This window comes from Desmodus rotundus, chromosome 2, assembly GCF_022682495.2.
Source record: "Desmodus rotundus isolate HL8 chromosome 2, HLdesRot8A.1, whole genome shotgun sequence".
NCBI lineage: Eukaryota > Metazoa > Chordata > Mammalia > Chiroptera > Phyllostomidae > Desmodus > Desmodus rotundus.
The window spans coordinates 204,784,499-204,803,205 of record NC_071388.1 but is presented as its reverse complement, the minus strand read 5'-3'; the positions used below and the strand labels follow the sequence as shown (position 1 = coordinate 204,803,205).

Below are 18,707 nucleotides of genomic sequence, written 5' to 3'. Positions count from 1 at the left end.
CACTCCAGCCCTTTCCAAACAGCCTCAAAGGCTCTTTCCCAATCTTGTCTGCTGGGGCTCCTGGCTGGGACCTCAAGCTACAGCAATCTCATCCCCACAACGTCTGAACGATCCCATTTCCTGTTATAATAATTCTTAAAGAAAGACAAAGGTGAAATGTGAAACAGAAAACGTTATTGTATAAGTTATAGCTCAGCCATGGTTTAAAAAAACTCACAGTCCAGAAAGGGTGTACATTGGAAAGCAGAAGCCCCCCCGACCCCGCCCCGCCCCCGAACCCATAACCCCCACTCTCGCCGCACGGTACCGCCTTCTCAGACACCTTCCCCTCACTCTGATGCATCTGCAACCTTGTGCGGGATCACCCCTAACAAACAAAACCGCAGACTCTCGGCTGAACTGTCATCCCGCCCCTTTGCCCGTGTTTTACTGCAGCGCTTATTTCGCTGGAAATGTAGTCATTTCTGATATTTTCTTTTCCAATTACAATTGATCCCCACTAGCCTCCGGTCTGTTTCAGGTGTGCAGCAATGTGGTTAGGGGAGCACATACTCTACAGAGTGTTCTCCCCACGACAACTTTTCCTCTAAAACGTGGAGATGTTTCCAGCTTATAACACGCAGCTTTGCCCTAATTTTCTCCACAGTTGCTGCGGCTTCCACCGGCCAGACGGCAGTTGATATAATAGTTTCCTATTAATCATGTTTAGGCTTCTTGTTGGTTCTGGCTGGTCCCCGTTTGAAGGACTGCCACGGTGAATGCTCCAGTACAGATGATCTCAGCCCGTGTGACCCGTTGGACACATTCCTGGGGGGCACTCAGCTCGGGGCCCAGGCGCTACAGATGTTCGTGGATATCGACAGTTTGCCCTCTGGAGCGGTGGCCCCCATGGGTGCTCCCTCCCTCCGTGGTGTGACTTGCTGCCTCTTGCCCCACCTCCACGTGGTCTTCAGACTTGAACGAGCACACAGATCACTGGAAGATCTTGTGTGAGTGCGATTACAAATCAGTGCGTCTGGGCCCCATTCTCTGTGTGTCTGACAGGCCCCGCCTCCTCCCCCGGCCGTGGGCCACACTCTGCATCCCGAGACCCCAGAGCAATGCCATGCGGCAGAAAAATAATGGGAGCTTCATGCTTCATCTGTGAGTGAAAATTTTCTAGGAGCCACATTTTTAAAAGTTTTAAAAGTCAGGTGAATTAATTTGATGAATTTATTTTATTTAATCCAATACTAGGATTTTAATCTGCAAAAAAAAATGAAGCCGTATTACAATCTTTCTTCTTTCTCCTCCTCTTCCTCATCTTCTGTGCCAAGTCTTTGTAATCTGGTGTGTTTCTTACACTTTGCACACCTGGTCACACAGTATTCCAAGTGCTCAGCGGCCAATGGGGCCAGTGGCTACAGCACGGCCCAGCTCTCAAGCATAGCTTGGGCTCTGTCCGGGCGCGGCCTGAAGCCACCACAGGACCGCAGGTGGAGGGAGCTCTGGGTGGCCTAGGACTCCAAGCAATGATGCTATTGTTAATATTATCACTACTATCTGTTTCTAGGCAACATTCCCAACAACTTTCTTTCACATTAAAAAAGTTGAGATACAACTGCCATATAATATTACATCAGCTTTAGGTGTACAACCTAAATGATTTGATATTTATGTACAACGAGATAATCACCACCGTTAAGTCTAGTCGACATCCATCACCATGCAGTTACACATTACTTTTTCTTGTGATGAGAACACGTAAGACCGACTCAGTCTGCAACCTTCAAACACACACTACGGTGTTGTTAACTACAGTCGCCATGCCGCGCGTCACACCCCAGGACAATTTCTTTCATGGCTGGAGGTTCGAATCTCTGGACCACCTTCACCCCCTCACTTTGAAAGGGAATCACAGTGCACTTGAAATTGTGCCGAGTTTGTGCTAGTTGACTGGGCACGATGCTGTATTTGCCCAATTTTGACAAGTCTTTTCTGCCCCAGGTATCACAGGACTGTTGACATGCGAAGACGCCTCAGTGAGCACTCACGTGCTTAACGTAAAGTCTTCCAGACTATTTTTAAGATGATGAAAACCTCACTGGTTCTAATGTTAAATTTACGCTGACAAGGTCCTGAGAAGCAAGGCATGTTTCAGCGTGGGGGGGTGGAGGGTTTAGTTCTGTTTTGCATTTTCGATTTGAACTTCCTCACCCTTACTGACTACCTTCCTGAGAGAAAAAGCAGAAATGACAAAGATTGATCTGCAGCAATCCTTCTTAATATATTTTTTAAAAAAGAAAGAAAGACAAGTTAGCTAGGAGAGTAATTCCACGGGCCAAGCAGGGCTGCCTGCAGAGCAGGACCCCGGCCGGCGGCGCTCAGATCGGAAGTGAGCCTATTTCCCCATTTCTCTCCCGACTTGCCGTTTGATCTTTCTGCCTCTTCCTGTGTAGCCATTTTCATCATGGGGTCAGAATTTGTTCACCCAGGCCAGCAGGAATGCAGCCTTTTAGGTGCAAAGCAGGGGGCGGGGTTGAGGGATGCAGAAGGGTGGGTGCGGGGAGGGGACAGAGGAGAAGTGTCCTTGGGTACCCGGGGGCCAGAGTCAGTCATGGCTGAAGGGGAGGTGGCCTTGAGGGGTGCTGCTGGGAGTCTCTAAATCCTCCCCCCCCCAGTATTCAGCATTTGCCTTTGAAAGAGCCATTTCCCTAAACTGATGAACAAAATAGAAACAGAGGCAGGGATATATGGAAGAGACTGACAGATGTCAGAGGGGAGGGGACAGGGCTGGATGAAAGAAGGGGAAGGGATTAGCCAAAGAACATTACAACATGAAAAAAATTAATAAATAAAATAAATAAAAGAGCCGTTTCCCTCTGACACATGCAAGGAGGGAAGCTTGTCTTCTCCTTTGCTGTTTCCATTTCTCCTTTTCTCTCCACCCAGACCAAGGTGGTATTTAAGCTGCTGTACAATTGCAGTGCCTTTCCTTCCAGACCGGACCCACAGACCGTGGGGCACGGCGGGACACAGCCGGTGCTGACCACTGCCCCTGCTCCTCGATGCCAAGGGCCCGCACTAATCGGCTTGCGGAAGCCCCCACAGTTCCAGCGGTGCCTGAACAGGAGCCTCCTCCAAGTCCCCTCTGAAGGAGCCTACAGGGATATTTTTATCCCTAATTACACATCCCTGTGATGCCTTCCAGCAGCTTACTTCTTTTCTTTTCGTGAAACTCCGGAGGTCGTCTGGCAGAGACAAAAGTGACAGCTGGCAGACAAGCTCTGAGTCCTCCGCCTAGGGGAAGCAGCCTCGGGGGCGAGAAAGCCTGGGGCGGCCCCTTGATGAACGGTGCAGCTCACCCCCAAACTCTCCTGCTGCCCTCACTTCACCCCAGCCCTGTCCCTGCTGCAGTCACTGTGCCAGACACTGTGGAGCCAAGCTGATGATGACACAGCCACCCTGGACAGCCCCCCTCCTAAACCTTGGCTGATGTCACTGTTCCAGAAGGAATCATAGCATCTTGGAGCAACAAAGCATTTGGAGGGCTCCAGTCCACTGCCCTCTGTTCAGAGGCAAAGAAATGGAGGCCTTTCCCCCCTCATCATATTACAAATTTACCCTTTTGTCCTGCCATTTAGCCAATATTTATTGAGCACCTACTATGTGCCAGGTGATCTTGTAGGGGCTGCAGATACAGTGGTGAGCAAAACTAACAAGGTCTTAGCCCCCTGGGGTCTCCTGTGCTCACAGTGCAGACAGGTGACAAAAGGCTACAGGAGTCACTGTGGTGGGCGGAGCAATGACCCACCTCAAAGGCTATTGTAACCTGATCCCTGGAACTTTTCTACACGGTTTGTTGCAGGGAGTGGGGGAACCAAGGTGCAGAGGGAATTAAAGGTGCTAACGTACCAACCTTGAGATAGGGAGAGCATCCTGAATTATGTAGGCGGGCCCACTCTAATCCTGAGGGTCCCTCACAAGGGAAAGAGGGAGGTGGGAGAGTCAGGCCCAATGAGATGGCCTGCTGAGAAGCCCTGACCACCCTCACTGGCTTTGAAGACAGAGACAGGGGTCCCATGTGAGCCAAGGAATGTAGGCAGCCGTAGGCACTGGAAAAGGCAGCAAAACAAATTTGCCTTGAGCTCCAGAAAGGATCACAGTCCTTCCATCACCTGATTTAACTAGTATGACCCACTGGGGACTGGGGACTTTCTTCCCCAAGAATTATGTATTTCTGTTGTTTTAATTTTAAAAAATTTAAAAAAGATTTTATGTATTTTTAGAGAGAAGGAAAGGGAAGAAGAAAGAGAGGGAGAGAAACATCGATCCATTGCCTCTCACACAAGCCTGGACTGGGGACTGAACCCACAACCCAGGCATATATGCCCTGACCAGGCATCGAACAGGCCACCTTCTGCCTTGCAGTACAATGCCCAACCAACTGAGCTACACCGGTCAGGGCTGTGCTGTTTTTAAACCACTATATGTGTGGTGATTTGCTACGGCGATAGGAAACTAAATATCATTGCAGACAGTGTTATTAGCTATGAAGAAAAATGAATAGGCGTACAATGGAGAATGACTATGGGGCAGGGCAGGGCACGACTTTCGACAGGGAGACCTGGGAGTAACGTCAGGGAAGTCAGCCTCATGGTGATCTGGGGGTCAGAGGTCATAGCAAGTGCAAAGATCCTGGGGGGGGGAGGTTGGTGGGGGGGAGTTTCAAGTTCATGGGGGTAACTACTCATCAATGCCTTCTCAGGAAGAGAGAGCCGCTCTATTGTCTGGGTCCCCTCGCAGCCAATGGCCTTTCCTGCAGATTTCTGGGTAACCCTTAAATCGGCTTGTGTGAACGTCTGCTTTCCCTCCTTAATGCCTGGGACTATGTCCTTGTGTTCTGTCCTGTCCCAGCATGAGGGGCCAAGGCCTCTTCTTAGAGTCTTAAGAGTGTGCATTTGTCAGGGATATTGGATTTTATTCTTTTTCAGATTTAGTTAGTTATTTATTTACTTGTTTATTTTTAGAGCAAGGAGAAGGGAGGGAGAAGGAGAGGGAGAGAAACTTTGATCCACTGCCTCTCATTAGCTCCCCAACTGGGGCCAAGCCTGCACGCCAGGCATGTGCCCTGACCGGGAATCAAACCGGCGACCTTTCACTTTGCGAATGGTGCCCGACCCACTGAGCCTCACTGGTCAGGCTGAGACAATGGATTTTAGAAAATGTATTTCTTCATTTCAGGATTTCAGAACCTTTTCTCCCAAGTCACTCGTGACTGAGAGACAGGCAGACCCTCGGACGGGCCACCAGCCTCCCAGGGAACCACGGAAGTAAAGGGACTTTGGGATCACCTGCTCTCTTACGGTGAATCTCCTCGTATAAATGAGCAACTGGTCACCTCTACTTCAAGCTCTACCGAGCTGGGGTTCAGGGGATAACCGTGATAATTGCTTGTCTTCGGTGCCCCCACTGAATGTCCCTCAGGGCAAGGACTGTGTCTACAAGGTGGACGATCGTACCACCAGTGCCCAACCGATGTTTGCTGAGTGACTGAGCAGATGAACAGGTGGCTGTGGCAACCTCTGAGCTAAGTCGTGCTGACCCGCAGGGAGCATGGTCAATAGACACAGCTATGACCCTGGCTGGACTTGGCTTAAGAGTAGGGCCATTGGAACCTCGTTCATGGAGGCTAACAGCCCAAAGGCTGTACAGCTCGCAGCTGGGCCCGCAGCCGGGCCCACCCTCCTGTGGCCGGGGAAGCAAAGGCCAGTAGCCAAACACGACGGCAGCATAGACTCAATGTGGCATTCACCGTTCAGCTAGGGGGCCCAGGCTGCTCGGCACCTCGATGACCGAGCCAAGGATGGGGAGCGTCGTCTGACCCGTAAGCCGCAGCACAGCCAGTCAAATGACATCTGTAGTCAGTCACTGACTAGTCGTGTGAACCCAGCAAACAATGTGATCCCATCTGAGCCTGGGCTTCCTTGTACTTAAAGCGAGAATAATGACAAAGCCTCCTTCACAGGACTCAACTAAAGCGTGTAGAGCCAGGGCCCGGCTGCTAATAGGGCTCAGTATGTGAGAGCAGTGAAGAGAAGGGGTGATGGGGTGGGTCCAAGTTCTGGGGCCCTTCCTCGGGCATCCTCAAGGTCTCTCTCATGGCTGCCTACTGGGACCCTGGGTGCCAGCCCTCGCTCTGACGCCTGCCTCTCTGTCTTCCCCAGTCCTTCAAAGTTGGGGGGACATAGTCCCGATGAGCAGGCACATGCATCAATTGTGAACCGATTCTTCACTGGGCCACACTTGTGCGCCCTTCATGTAAACCACCACCTTGGTCCCGGAAACCTCCCGACGTGAGAAGGACTGCCGCTCTCCCGATGTTTCGGAGGGGAAAGGAGTCCCTGAAAATGCGGCTGCAGGATCGCGTGAAACACGCTGGGGAGCAGCGGACATCCTCACGGGGATGTGAAAAGGCAAGGTCTCTACGACCCAGGAGCAAAGCCCACAAGAAAGACCACGGACGGCAGGACCAGTTACAGAGGACGACGGGTCGCAGAAGGCGGGCTGCCCCCAATGGAAAAAGGCAATTCTGGAATTGAAGCCCGCAGTGGAGGGAGCGACGGCAAAACTGAGACTGGGCCAGAGCACCGGGCAAGGAACGCAGAGGAAATTGACCAAGGCATGAGAAACGAGAGCAACAAGCCAACAGATAAGGCAGACACGGGAGGCCCAGTAAGAATGAAAACCTCGCCAAGCTGTGATTTTAAATGAAACACACAGTGCTTTCTATTGGGCTGGCCAACATGTCTGTTACTTTTTTCCTGTAAAATATGACACACTTTTCATTTTCACAAGTAATTTTATTGATTTGGCTACTTTGAGTATGTCAGCTATCTCCCACTATTGGCTTCCAGTGGGCAGAGGCCAGGGGTGCTGCTAAACACCTTCCAATGCATGAGACAGCCCCCAGCACAGAATTATTTGGCCAAAATCTCAATAGTACCAGGAAACTTTTGCAAACCGCTTTTGACACGTTTGATCAGTCACAGCACCTTCTCCATACACTGCACGAATCTTTTTTTGTGTTTCAGTTACGGTTTTACTCTTTCTGAAGTAATAAAGCATAACACGCCAAAAATGTTGTGTATCTTCCATCTTCAATATTAAAGTGGCTGCACAAAAATTTACCAATTTTGGTATGTTTTTTTTAAATGCACACTAATATGACGGCTGTCACGGTACAATCTAACAAAATTGTTTTGAATGAAGTTAAAGGCAACTAAGCACAGTATACTAGAGCCATCCTACGGAAGAACGTAATGGACTTTTTACCCATCCCAATACCTTCTTACACGGGCAGCAGAACTAAATCATTCAGTAAATACTTATTGAGTGCCCACCACATACCAGGAGCCACTTTAGGACAGAAAGTAAACAGTAGCATTAAGTATATAAAGTCGGGTGGTTAAAGATAAATCCCCATGGGATGGTCCAAACCTTTGCACATTAGGATACTTTGCACTGCAAGTAACAGAAAACCCTAATTCAGCTACTGGAACAAAAAAGGAATCGATTCTCTCAAAACAGGAAGTCTGGAGGCAGCGCCACGACCAGGCTAGTTCACTCTGTTGGGTTAATCCAGTGGCATCGTTGAGGACACAGGTTCATTTCATCTTCCCGCTCTGCCCTCTGCACGTTGGCCTCACTCTCCAGCTACCTGCCCTCCTGACTGCAAGATGGCGGCGGCAGCCCCAGCGATCACATCCTAGCATAGCTTCCAAAGGTAGAAAAGGGACCATTTCATCTAAGACCAATAGACCTTTACCAGAGGCCCCACAGAATTTCCCCTTCACATCTCACGGGTTATAGTTGCCTCCTCGCCCCGTGCCTAAACCCCCCAACCACAGCGAGTGTGGACCCCAGGCGAGATCTGCTTTGGGCAACAAAGAGGAAATGGGCCCAGGTCCTAGGGCGAGGTGGACCAGGGTGAGATGACCGAGGGGAGGAGAGGGGAGAAGATAAAGACAGCCGTTGGGAGGCAGAGATGGCACCTGGGAACCAGAAGGAGATGTACACAAAGACAGAGGGAAGGAAAGCCTTCTGAGCGAAGAAAGACCCAAGTTTGCAAAGCAAACAGGCTGACCACCTTCCAGAAATGATCAACAAAGGGAAAATGACAGGGGCAGAAAAGAATCCCTCCCCCGCCCCGCCCCTGGCTTCAGAGCAGAAAAGGGAGAAAAACGGTTCCCCATCATGGAAATGGCACCAGCCTGGTGCTGGAGCTTCCATCTGGGGTTGTTCACCTGGGTGGGATTCCGAGGGACAACCCGGTTCCCAAGAAGTTTATCGCCATCTGATTCCCTTTTGAATATGAAGGCAACTGGAAGCCGTTTGGAGATATCCAGAAGCTTGGACAACAGACCTCTCTGTGCTCTACAGCAGGCCACAGAATAAAATATAAAATAAAATAAAATAAAAAAATAATAAAATAAAATAAAATAAAATAAAAATGCAGATGCTGGAAATGGCAGTCATGGCTTAAGGGACAGCTGGGCCACCGGGGACCCCTGCCAGGCCCACTGCCCTCACCGCGCCCCGGCCCTGCGTGGCGTCTGTCGCCTGAGCCTTTCCTGTCCCCTCTTGTGCAATGTCAGGAAGTGTGCGTTAGCACCACATCCTTCACCCGGCGGCTCAGACGGAGTCTGTGCCTCACTCGGTGACCACGCGGAACAATAACAGCTGCCACGCTCTTCCTGAGCTTCATAACAATGGCCGAGCCGTTTACCCGCCCGGACACTTGTGATGGAACGGCCGGTAGAAAGTAGCTTTCTCGTCTCTCTCCGAAAGCCACACTGCCCAGAGCCACATAGCGGCTGCCGTCAGGGGCCAGGAACTGAGTCACGAGTGGCTCATCGAGTGGCTCGAGCCGCAGGGCCGGGTTTCTAAGTCGGGGTGGGGGGGATCGCTGAACGCGGCTGAGGCGGAGAGTTTCACATCCCACCCCCTGCTGCCCCCACCGCCCCCCCCCCAGCCTCCACTTGTGGCAAAGCCTGTGCAGGGTCCTGTCTTCGCTGCAACAGTCAGAGCCCTGGACACGATGTCAACCGGGAGAAAAGACAGGAAGTTCACAGCAAATATCGACGTGGCTGGGGACTGTGGCTGGTTTTTACTTTCTGCTGCTTTATTCCTCTTGGTAGGAAGGATGTCAGGAAAAAAAGCCAGGGTGGAAGGGTGGTAGGAACGGAGCCTCGGTGACTTCGGGGCCCCGTTTCTAAAAGGGCCCCACTCACTTGGACTGTGACACTGGGTTTGGGGCAGCCAGTTATGGGACCGATCTGAAGGCTGCTTCACGAGCCCCGAGGCCTCCCCTCAATTACCCTCCAGCTGGCCCATCAGGACCGCAAACTGGTCCTCAGTCTCCCGGGGAGGAAGGTCATTTTAATAGGTAGCAGGAGCGTGACAGCTTATTCTGGACTCAGCGCTTCTACTCGGGGTCACTTCCCTGTTCCAAGTTAGGGAAGGAGTCTGGGTTTTACAAGAAACTCAGTCTCCTGGTGCGGGAACTCAGGCCTGAGGGGCTGGCAGACCTGGCTTTCTGGCCTCACCCGGACCTCAGAGCACTGCCAGCCCTGAGGATCGGCGGCTCATGTCCAGTCTAGACCTCCATTCTAGAAGGTTCTCCCGGTCTGAGGATCGCAGCAGCTGCTGAACAACAACTTAACAATGCCACATGCTGCTGAGGTCACTGAGACACAGAAATCCGCAGTGCAAGGTGCACAGGGGCATGACGGCCACAAAGTCTGCCACCCCAGCTACTGCCTAGAATCCTCCAGAATACCGCCTGTCTCCCTTCCCCCGCCCCTGCCTCCCCTTCTCTGCAGTCTCTTCGCTCCGCAGCTCTTCCCATCTCTGCTGTCAGTGCTGCCCCCTGACCTGCATTCCACTCCCCTCTTCCCTCGTCTCCCTTCCCTTTTTCTTCCTCTGTGACTTTTCTCTCGCCCCCCTTCTCCTTTTTATTTTTCATTGTTCTTTCCTTCTCCCCTCTCCATCGTCTGGCTCACTCTCTCTCCATCTCAGGTTCCGCCACTGCCCTTTCCCCTCACCTGCACACGCGGCAGACTTAATGTACATGGGTTAGCAGACGTGATGGTTTGTTTGACGCCTGCTCCTTGTCACAGACAATCAAGACAGTTCTGGTGGTGGCAGCGGCCCGCATGCCGCCCACCCACCGGCGCTGGGTCTTTCACACGTGCACAGGGAGGCACGGGGTGACTGCCACTTTCCAGCGGAGTTACGACCTCACCCAAGGCCACACAGCTGGCAACATCTGGAACTGCACCAGCTGGGCACAGAGGGGTCTGCCTCGGTTCCAGGTCCCTCACCAACTTACCACAAGGGCCAATGCCCCTGTGATCAAAGGTCACCTTCACTGTGGGAAGGACAAGGGGCCCCTCTCCTTGAGAGGCTACGTTGCCCTACCTCCCTGTGCCCCTGGGGACGCCCTTCCCCAGGGGACTCAACAGCCAGTCAGGTCCGGACACTCCTGCGGGGCGGCCTGGACACCTGGTGTGGGCTCCGCCTTCCACAGGCCTCAGCTCCATCCATCCTCAAAACAGGGTTTGCCTGAAGTTAGTTTACAGCTTTCCCACCCATCTCAGATTTTTCGTAAGTCTGCGAAGGTGGAGTGAGAATAAAGTCACCGGAGTGTCCGGGTTCTCCTCTTCCTGACCGAAATGGGGGAACCCCCAGCGGAGGCCGCTCTGCAAAGTGCGAGGATGCAGGATGCAGTGGCTCTGGGTTCTCACGGGACAGGAAGCCCCGCGAGGAGAGCTGAGGTAATTAACATAAGAAAGCGGCGAAAGCCTTGGTGCTTCACTTGGCAGAGGTTCAGGCCCGGTGGGTTCTCATCTGGGGAGCCGAGTTTTCTTTGGTGGCCCACACAGACTCAGATGTGAGGAATGAGTTATTCAGAAACTGGCTCAGCTCAGAAAAGACTACGAGGTTTTGTCTCAACAAGAAAAGAGGAACTTGAGTTAAAATAACCAGCGGCCCTGCTGAAGCACTGCCAGGCCTTCGTCTCACTGTGCACCTGCTTTAATCTGCTCCAGGTAGAAATCTACTCTTAGGACTTTAGTGAGGTGTTGTGTTTTTACAGGACGGTGCATCTCCAGGGTGGACACTTCCTCGGGCCACCTAGGCCCCACAGCTCCCTGTCCCTGGTTACCCGGTGTTGGTCACCAAGGCGGTCACAGCCCCAGTGCTGGGGTGAGGGGCAGACATGTCCGCAGGGCCACAGCCCTTGCAGGGAGCCTGCCTGCCTATCACCCTGGCTGAGCGTGGGCCTCAGGGAACAACACTCTGTCCCCACAGCTCGACCCCCTGGGTTCAGGGGGTGGGCGGGCACCTGCTTTAAGACAGCTGGCTTGTACATAGACCTGTGGCCTCCCATGTGGCCCACACAGAAAAAGCTGTTGGGGGTCTGCCAGCTAGCTTCCCTCTTGGGACTGGGAACCAAGAAGTAAGTCTGCTAGTGGGAGAAGAGCAGACGCACAGAGCAGGGCTGAGCAGTGGCAGGCGGCACCTACCCTGCGCCCCCCTGGTCCCGGGCCCCAGGCCTTCTCCCCCCTTGCCCTGTGCAACTCCGCAAAGGCCGCCCACCCCTTACATGAGTTAGCCAAAGGGAGTCTCTGTTCTTTGCAATCCCCCTAACTCAGGGATGCCCCTGATTCTGCAGCTGCTGCAGGACTGGCTGCGATTCCCAGGAACACACGATGGGTGGACATAAGAGGAAACAGACAGTAGACACAGTCTAACATTCACAAGTCCTGGGTGCAAACTCTATACAGGAAGCCGCAAAGTCATGCCTTTTCCAGCTAAAGGCCAAGTCATACTTCAAGTCTTCTTCACTTTGAAGGAATAGAACAAACCACAAGGGGGAAAAGATCAAACGCATCGACCAACTTTTAACTTAAGAGAGGTTAGACTCCTTTCAGCAAAGCACCTGTCAAGGATGTCACCCGCAGCAAGCCCTCGCAGTCCTAGACATGGAAGATAACATGGAGGCCGTCGGGGCCCACGGCCTGCCCCACGCAGCCCTCCCCTCAGTGGCCACGTCCCTGGCAGGGTGAGGAGCCCACGTGAGAGACCCCTGTTTGAAAGGTAAGCGGCCATGGTGTACTTGAAAGGACAGCCGCGTACCTGGTGTGCCAACGTTTGTTTCTGGTGACCAGACCGAGACATGTGGGCGTCCCAGACTGGCTAAGAACACTGAAATGGATACGCTTCGGACACTGGACCAGTTGCCTGGATGGGAGGGATGGAGAAGCCAGAAGCGATGCTCAGCCCAACCTTGATTGGGTGGGGCGATTCCACTTGAGCTCCCACTTGCACCTCCCGTGGGAGCTGTGCAGCACACAGCCCCAGTCCCCAGGAGACACCTGGGTTGGCTCAAGCGACCCTCCCGTACCTACTCTCTGTCCCAAGTGGCTCACTGATTCAAGTGATCCCTTCGATCCCCAGATCTAGTCTCGCCAGAGGGATTCTACTCAACAGAGCTTCTCCTTCTTGGCACGTCTCCAGTGCCTTGGGCCCCAGGACCTGCCCGCTGTCCTCCCTTGAGTCCGGCTCTGTTTGCACCACTGCCTCTTAGTCCTGCACAAAATTCATCACCCTCATCACGCTCAGAATTGGGGATAGTGTCCCTTCCACCCCCACTTTCTTTTCAGCTAAACCCCACGGGCCCCCGTTGCTGCTCATCCATGACATGGTGTCCCCACCCTTGGCTCGTATGGCTGCTCTGGTTGCCATGTGGGTGCACTCGGCCTGTTGGTGCCTGTCACCACAGCCCAGAGATCTGCATGTGACCCCTCTGTCCCCACTGAGGGTGTCACCTCCTCCTTCTGCCCAACCCCTTGCTCTCTTAACTCGGCCAGATAAAAATAGCTCCCCTGGCCTCCATGTCACTCAGCTGTCATGGGCTGTGGTCACACGAAGCCCTGGTGTTTGTCACACTAGCTGGGTATAGGGTGGCCTTCCCGACTTGGAGTGGCACAAACTGGCTTTTCCCTAACGTTTAACAGCAGGCTTCCACGTTTGCCCTTCACATGGTGCAATAAACAGGCCTCTCCCAATGGAAAGGTCCTGTCTCGTGCTCGCTGGGCTACTATCTAGCCCCTCAGAAAGTCCGGTCTGTTCTCCTGCAAGTTCCCCTCCTTCTCTCCTTCCGGGTCCACTGACCCTCACCCCTCTCAGCCTCTGAAGAAAATGACCGACGTGCCCCAGTGGCGTACTTCCCTCCGTCTCTGGGTCCTTTACCACAGCCTCCCCTTCGCACCCGCGAATACGAATAGTGTCCTTTCTATCTGCTCCGCCGGGCCCGGAGCAGGAGCACTAGGCAGTGCCTGTGTCCCTGCTGAGCCACCCCCACCAGGGACCGCTAGGGGAGAGACAGGCTCAGCCAGGCCTTCCTGTCGAGGCTACGTGGGGGGCCCATGCCGCTTCTCCTCTTCCGCTTTGTCATTGTCTCTGCCGACACGGGCTCCCAGCAGGTCAGGCCAGTAGGTGCACTAAAGGCTTACCTGGACAGTGAATTTATCCTCCTCATTGGGCAGGATCCGGTAGGTATAAACGCAGTTCCGATACCTGGAACAGAACAAAGACGTCATTAGAACCCACGTGGGAACATTTTTCAGGTAACGCAAGTGACAATTCCCGACACGGCTCCAGCAGCCGGAGCATGAAGTCTCTGAGCTGTGGAGCCAGCTGTGCCAAGGGGCAGATCCGTCCCCACGTCCGGGGGTCCTGGCCTGAGGCTCTGTGAGCCCCCGCCCCCGCCCCTCAGCACACAGGAGCTTCAGGGAAAGGCAGGAGGGGTTTGCCTGGCGTGACCGACCTTGGCGATTGAAGGCCCTGTGGTCTGAGCTAAAGCAGTCCGCCCGCTGGGAGGGCTTCCTCAACCTCTGAGCTGGCATGTTGGCCAAAGAACAGAGCCAGAGGGGGTGCTTCAAATAGAAATAAGGCTCCTTGTTCAGTGTGGCTGAACAAGGGGGGCACAGTCTGAATGGGTGTCAGGCACAGCCACAGAGAGGGGCCACCCCTGCCAAGGAGCCACTTGCTCAGTTCTGGGTGGAGCACCTCCCTCCGGCTGAGTCTCTCTCACGCCTGGTGACCTCCTCCCCGGCCACTGTGCCCCACAGTTCATTCTCCCCCAGGTTGTCCCCCAACCTGCCAAGGGCCTGGATTTTCCCCAGCATCTGGGGAGTAACCCTTAGGGTAGCTTCTCCCAGGGAAGAGCTGGGCCCTGGGTTCTCTTCTTTTTCCAGAGACCCCACCTTCCTTTGGTTCAGGGTCTCCCACACGAGGAGGAGGAGCTACTTCTTATTTTCCTGAGAACTTTGAAAGTCAGGGGAGTGGTCACATGGGAGCCCCTGGGGGAGGAACACACTGGTGGGTGGTCTGGCTGGGCCCTGGGGGCCACAGGGGTTTCGGGATTTGCGCTTTAGGCTCTGAGTTGAAACTGCTGGTCTGTTCTCCCTCCCCATAGTCTCCCCCTTTCTCCCCCACGTGAGATTCTCATGAACCTCAAAACTCCACCCTTACTGAGGCCCTAGACTGGCAGACACTCCTTTTATTTCTGTGATCAAGGCAAAGAACACTTCATCACAACAATCTCACTTTTTTTAGGCTTTCTTGCGTGCCCGGCATGTCACTAAGCATGTGTCTGTGTTATTGTCGAACTAGATTTTAAAATTATGCACTAGTTTTAAAATTTTAAGACGTCCAGAAAGACAGTAAAAACGAACGTCTTCTTCCCCTCCTCCTGTGAGTCCTGCTTCGTAGATTTACTGCTCCTTTTTGTAAATCATTCCAGACCCTTCAAACGTGCACTCGAACGTACCCACGCATGTCTTTCTAAATGCAAGTAACATCACACTGTGTCCCGTGTTCGGAAGTGTTCCCAAGTCAGGGTCCGCCTCGTGGCTGGACCATCTTTTACCTGCCTCCACCCTGAGGACGGACAGGTAGCTATTTTAGCTTTTTACTATTATAACTAGTGGAGCAGGGAACATCTCTTTCCGAGAACGTGAGTGCGTGGCTGGGTTCAGAGTTTTAGTTTCCCGTCGGTAAACCAGGGTCAACAATAACACACTCCACCTACCCCGGTGCCGTGTAGACTTCAGTACATTAATGCATGAAAAGCATTTGGAACAGGGTCCCCCCCCCCCCCCCCCAACAATCGAAAGAGAACAGCTGGGCTGAGACACAGGCTGGAGGCTGGTACAGACGAGCAACTGCCTGCCCGGGAGGCGGAGCCGGCCAACCGGATGTGAAAGTGTCTATTTCTCCACACCCTGCCTGCCTGCTGTTATCAGACGTTTCAATCGGAGAGGCCAATGACGAATGACAGCTTGCTTTATGAGAAAGGTTGTATTTCTTTTTTCTGTGAATTCCTTTCCATGCCTTGGGCACTTTTAAAAAATCTTTTGCTTATTTATTTGTAAGACTGATACCTACTACAATATATTTTGGAATCATTTATTTGTAATAGTGTTTATTGACTTCTTTGGGAAGCATTGTTGGCTTTTTAAGCTGTGTAGAAGTTTTACAATTTTATGTGGGCAATTTTACGATCTTTAACGGCGTTTGCATCAATGGATGTTTAAAGAAAGTTTTAGAGAATGTAGTGGGTCAGGTTTCTCTTTAATTCCCACCGTTCTGTTCCCTGTCCTGTCTTCAGAGCCTAAATTGACATCGCAGTTGGCTTTTCATCAGAGGTGGCAGGGGTGACTCTCTGCTGCCACCTAACCCCATGGGGAGGTTCTAGGAGGCAGAGAGCCACCCCAGGACCCCAGCCCAGCTCCCCCAGCCCCTCATCTCCAGCCTCCACTCCCTTTTGCAGAGCCTGCCAAACACAAGGCAGGTCGCTGGAACCCTGCTGTGCTCTATCTGTCATTGCTAGTCCTAGTGACACTTCCTTCTGCAGATACGCAAATGAAGGGCGGGCATCAACTGCCTCTTACTTGGTGGAGGGCTGCAAATTTGTGGAAGGGGGGTTGAACAGGGCCCAGACGCCAGCGTCCCAGGGAGAGGGGCAGAGACAGGTGCACAGAACAGGAAGGCCATTTATGACTTTTTCAAAGATGTTCTAGAAACACTGAAGCGAAGAAGCAGCTCCACGGGACTCAACAGGTCAGAATTCAAAGGCAGGTACAGTAATAGGAAGAGAGGACACTTTGCCCTTGATAACCACATCTCAGCAGCTGCACTTCAGTCCGGTCCTAGTCGCATACACATGCACATACCTGGCCACACAGGTGCATATACATACATGTGCATACAGATACATCGTGTGCCCATACATGCACACACCCAGTCTTACATGTAAAATGTTCAGAGTGAAGATCCCCCAACTGAGCCTTCTTCCACCACTTCTGCGCTAGAACGTAATCCAGACAACATGCTCACAGCCATCTGGGGCCACGGCTGCCCGCCCTGCCCCGCCCTCGCCCGGCTCTCTGTAATGGTCCGGTGACAGTGAAGGGCTCCAACATGGGCCTCAGCTGCTACTCCTTCCAGTGGCTGGGTCGCACGCCAGGGCACCTGAGCTGGGAATATCCCATTGGACACCCAGGTTGGGATGGCTTGGTGACAGCAGTGTGTGCACATCTGCTATTGAACGAGATTGCTTCACTCTCCAGTGGAGCTGGGCTTAGAGTAAATTTCCCACGGGACACGGGACCACCACGGGTGGCGGCAGGGGCCTCCACTCTGTCAGCGAGGCGGAAAAGAGGCGGGACGATGCTTCCCCAGGCAAGGGCATTTCCAGATCGACCCTGATACGGTTCAGGGAGCTGGACTGCGAGGCAAGGGCACAAGCAAAGAGGAGGGAGCGACATGGGGGTGTTTTATTTATTCTCTCAGATAAACACCATACGTCCTGGGAGGCAACGTACAGCGTGGAGACTATGGTTAACAGCCCGGGTACCACGCGTTTGAAAGATGCTAAGAGAGCAATCGTACAAGTTCTCCCCACAGGAAGAAACGTTTTGTGACCGTGTGAGGTGATGGGCATTTACTGGATTGCTGCGGGGGCGTTTCACAGCCTGGACAGGAGTGGAATCTTTACTTTGGGCGCCTGAAGCTGATATAGTGATCTGTGCCACCTGCACCTCAGTAAGCCAGTGTTCTGAATGACTGCTTCTACGTAATAAACACTGATGAGTATGTCCAGGAACATGCTTTACTGTGGCGCACGAGCGAGCGGGAGAGAGAGATCACAATCTAAAACTCAAGAACATCCTCAGCGTCTCTCTCTAGCTCTGCCGACCACTTTAACGTGCTCTGATAATTATTTATAAACCCCTTAGTAATTCGTTATAGATCATTTCTAATTTCTAATGTTGTTTTACATGTTTATAATGTTGTTTTTCTTCCTCAAGTGCTGCAAACTTCTGGACAGATGGGGTCTGGGAAGTCTGCATTCATAAAACCCTCGGACTGTGGAAGCAAGAGAAAATAAGGCAGCCCCAGGCCAAGGGTGTTCACTGCTCACCGCCAAGACCCCCAAAGAATCCCAGCCAAAGAGAGTAGAAGCAAGATGAATCAACAGAGAAAGCAGGAAGTGGTGGCCAGGCGAGAGGTGGAAGTGGGGCAGCCAGAGCACTGTTGGGGGCCTGCTGAGCACCCTGGCCCCGCAGCCTCAGGGGCCAGCAGATGGGAGAAACCCCACCTATTCTTGGGGCACGTCACCTCCTCACCACTCACCTCATCAGTTGGATCTGGGATTGGGAACACGCAACCCCATCCCCAATGGTCCTTTTTTCCTTTGGGAAGAGAATTTGGGCAGAGACTCCCTGATCCCTAAAAGAATGTGGTCTAGCCTTCCCTGAGAGTTCTTCGTCAGAAAAGGAAAATCACCTGCCCTATGAAATCACATTGCCACCCAAAAGAAGGGGTACCATTTTCTAGGGACTCAAAGGTGTTACCCCTGTGTTACATAGAATCACAGCACGTGGCTAGAACTCAAATCACATCAACACAACCATGGGGGCTTCTTCCTGAGGGCTGGGCCACAGGGCCTGAGTTACGGGGAGCTGGCCTCCGCCACTGCAGCAGGGAGGGGGCCTGGCTGGGAGGGGCGTGACTCGTCACTTGTTCACGTTCACACTCCAGGAGACCAGCTGTTCAATGGAGAAGTGCTGATGTCTGTGCACAGGTGAGTTTAACCTGTCAGGTAGGCAAGCTTGCAAAGCACCCCACAGCCAAAGCTCACTCTGGATGGACGAAAGGCTTACTCTGGGCTGCTGGGCATGGGCACAGAAAACCTGGGGACACTCGGCTCTCCCATGGTTGTTCTAAGTCACTTCGCATCGAAGATACCAGCCATCCCGGGCCTCCGCAGCCTCCGCTTTCTGCTCAACTTGCTCACAGAGTGGAAACTCAGGCGAGTTGCCCTTGGGCAGACTCTGGTGCAAACTTCAGAGCCTGTGGCCCTCCAGCTCGGCTCTGTGCCAGCATTTCCCCCCCTTTCTGTCCACACCGGCTACAAAAACCAGCATTTTCCTCTGCATTTGCATCAAAGTCATTAATGGGTGGTGTCAATGGGACTGAAACTTTGAAAGGGAACCAAGGAAAGAGGATTCTGTCACACCAATCCCCACACGCAGGGAGGGGCTGACACCTCTCCAGGACCTTTGTGCAGTCCAAGTCCCTTCCTGTGGTTCTCC

The 18,707-nt window shown here is 52.9% G+C and overlaps 1 protein-coding gene across 1 annotated transcript in view; it reads right to left on the bottom strand.

The window, feature by feature from the left end:
* INPP5D (inositol polyphosphate-5-phosphatase D) overlaps window positions 1-18,707 on the bottom strand; it is a 104,541-nt gene that overhangs the window by 81,304 nt on the left and 4,530 nt on the right. The window contains exon 2 of the mRNA XM_045198336.3: window positions 13,560-13,623. Coding sequence (XP_045054271.2) covers window positions 13,560-13,623 — 64 coding nt within the window. The remainder of the gene's footprint in view (window positions 1-13,559; window positions 13,624-18,707) is intronic.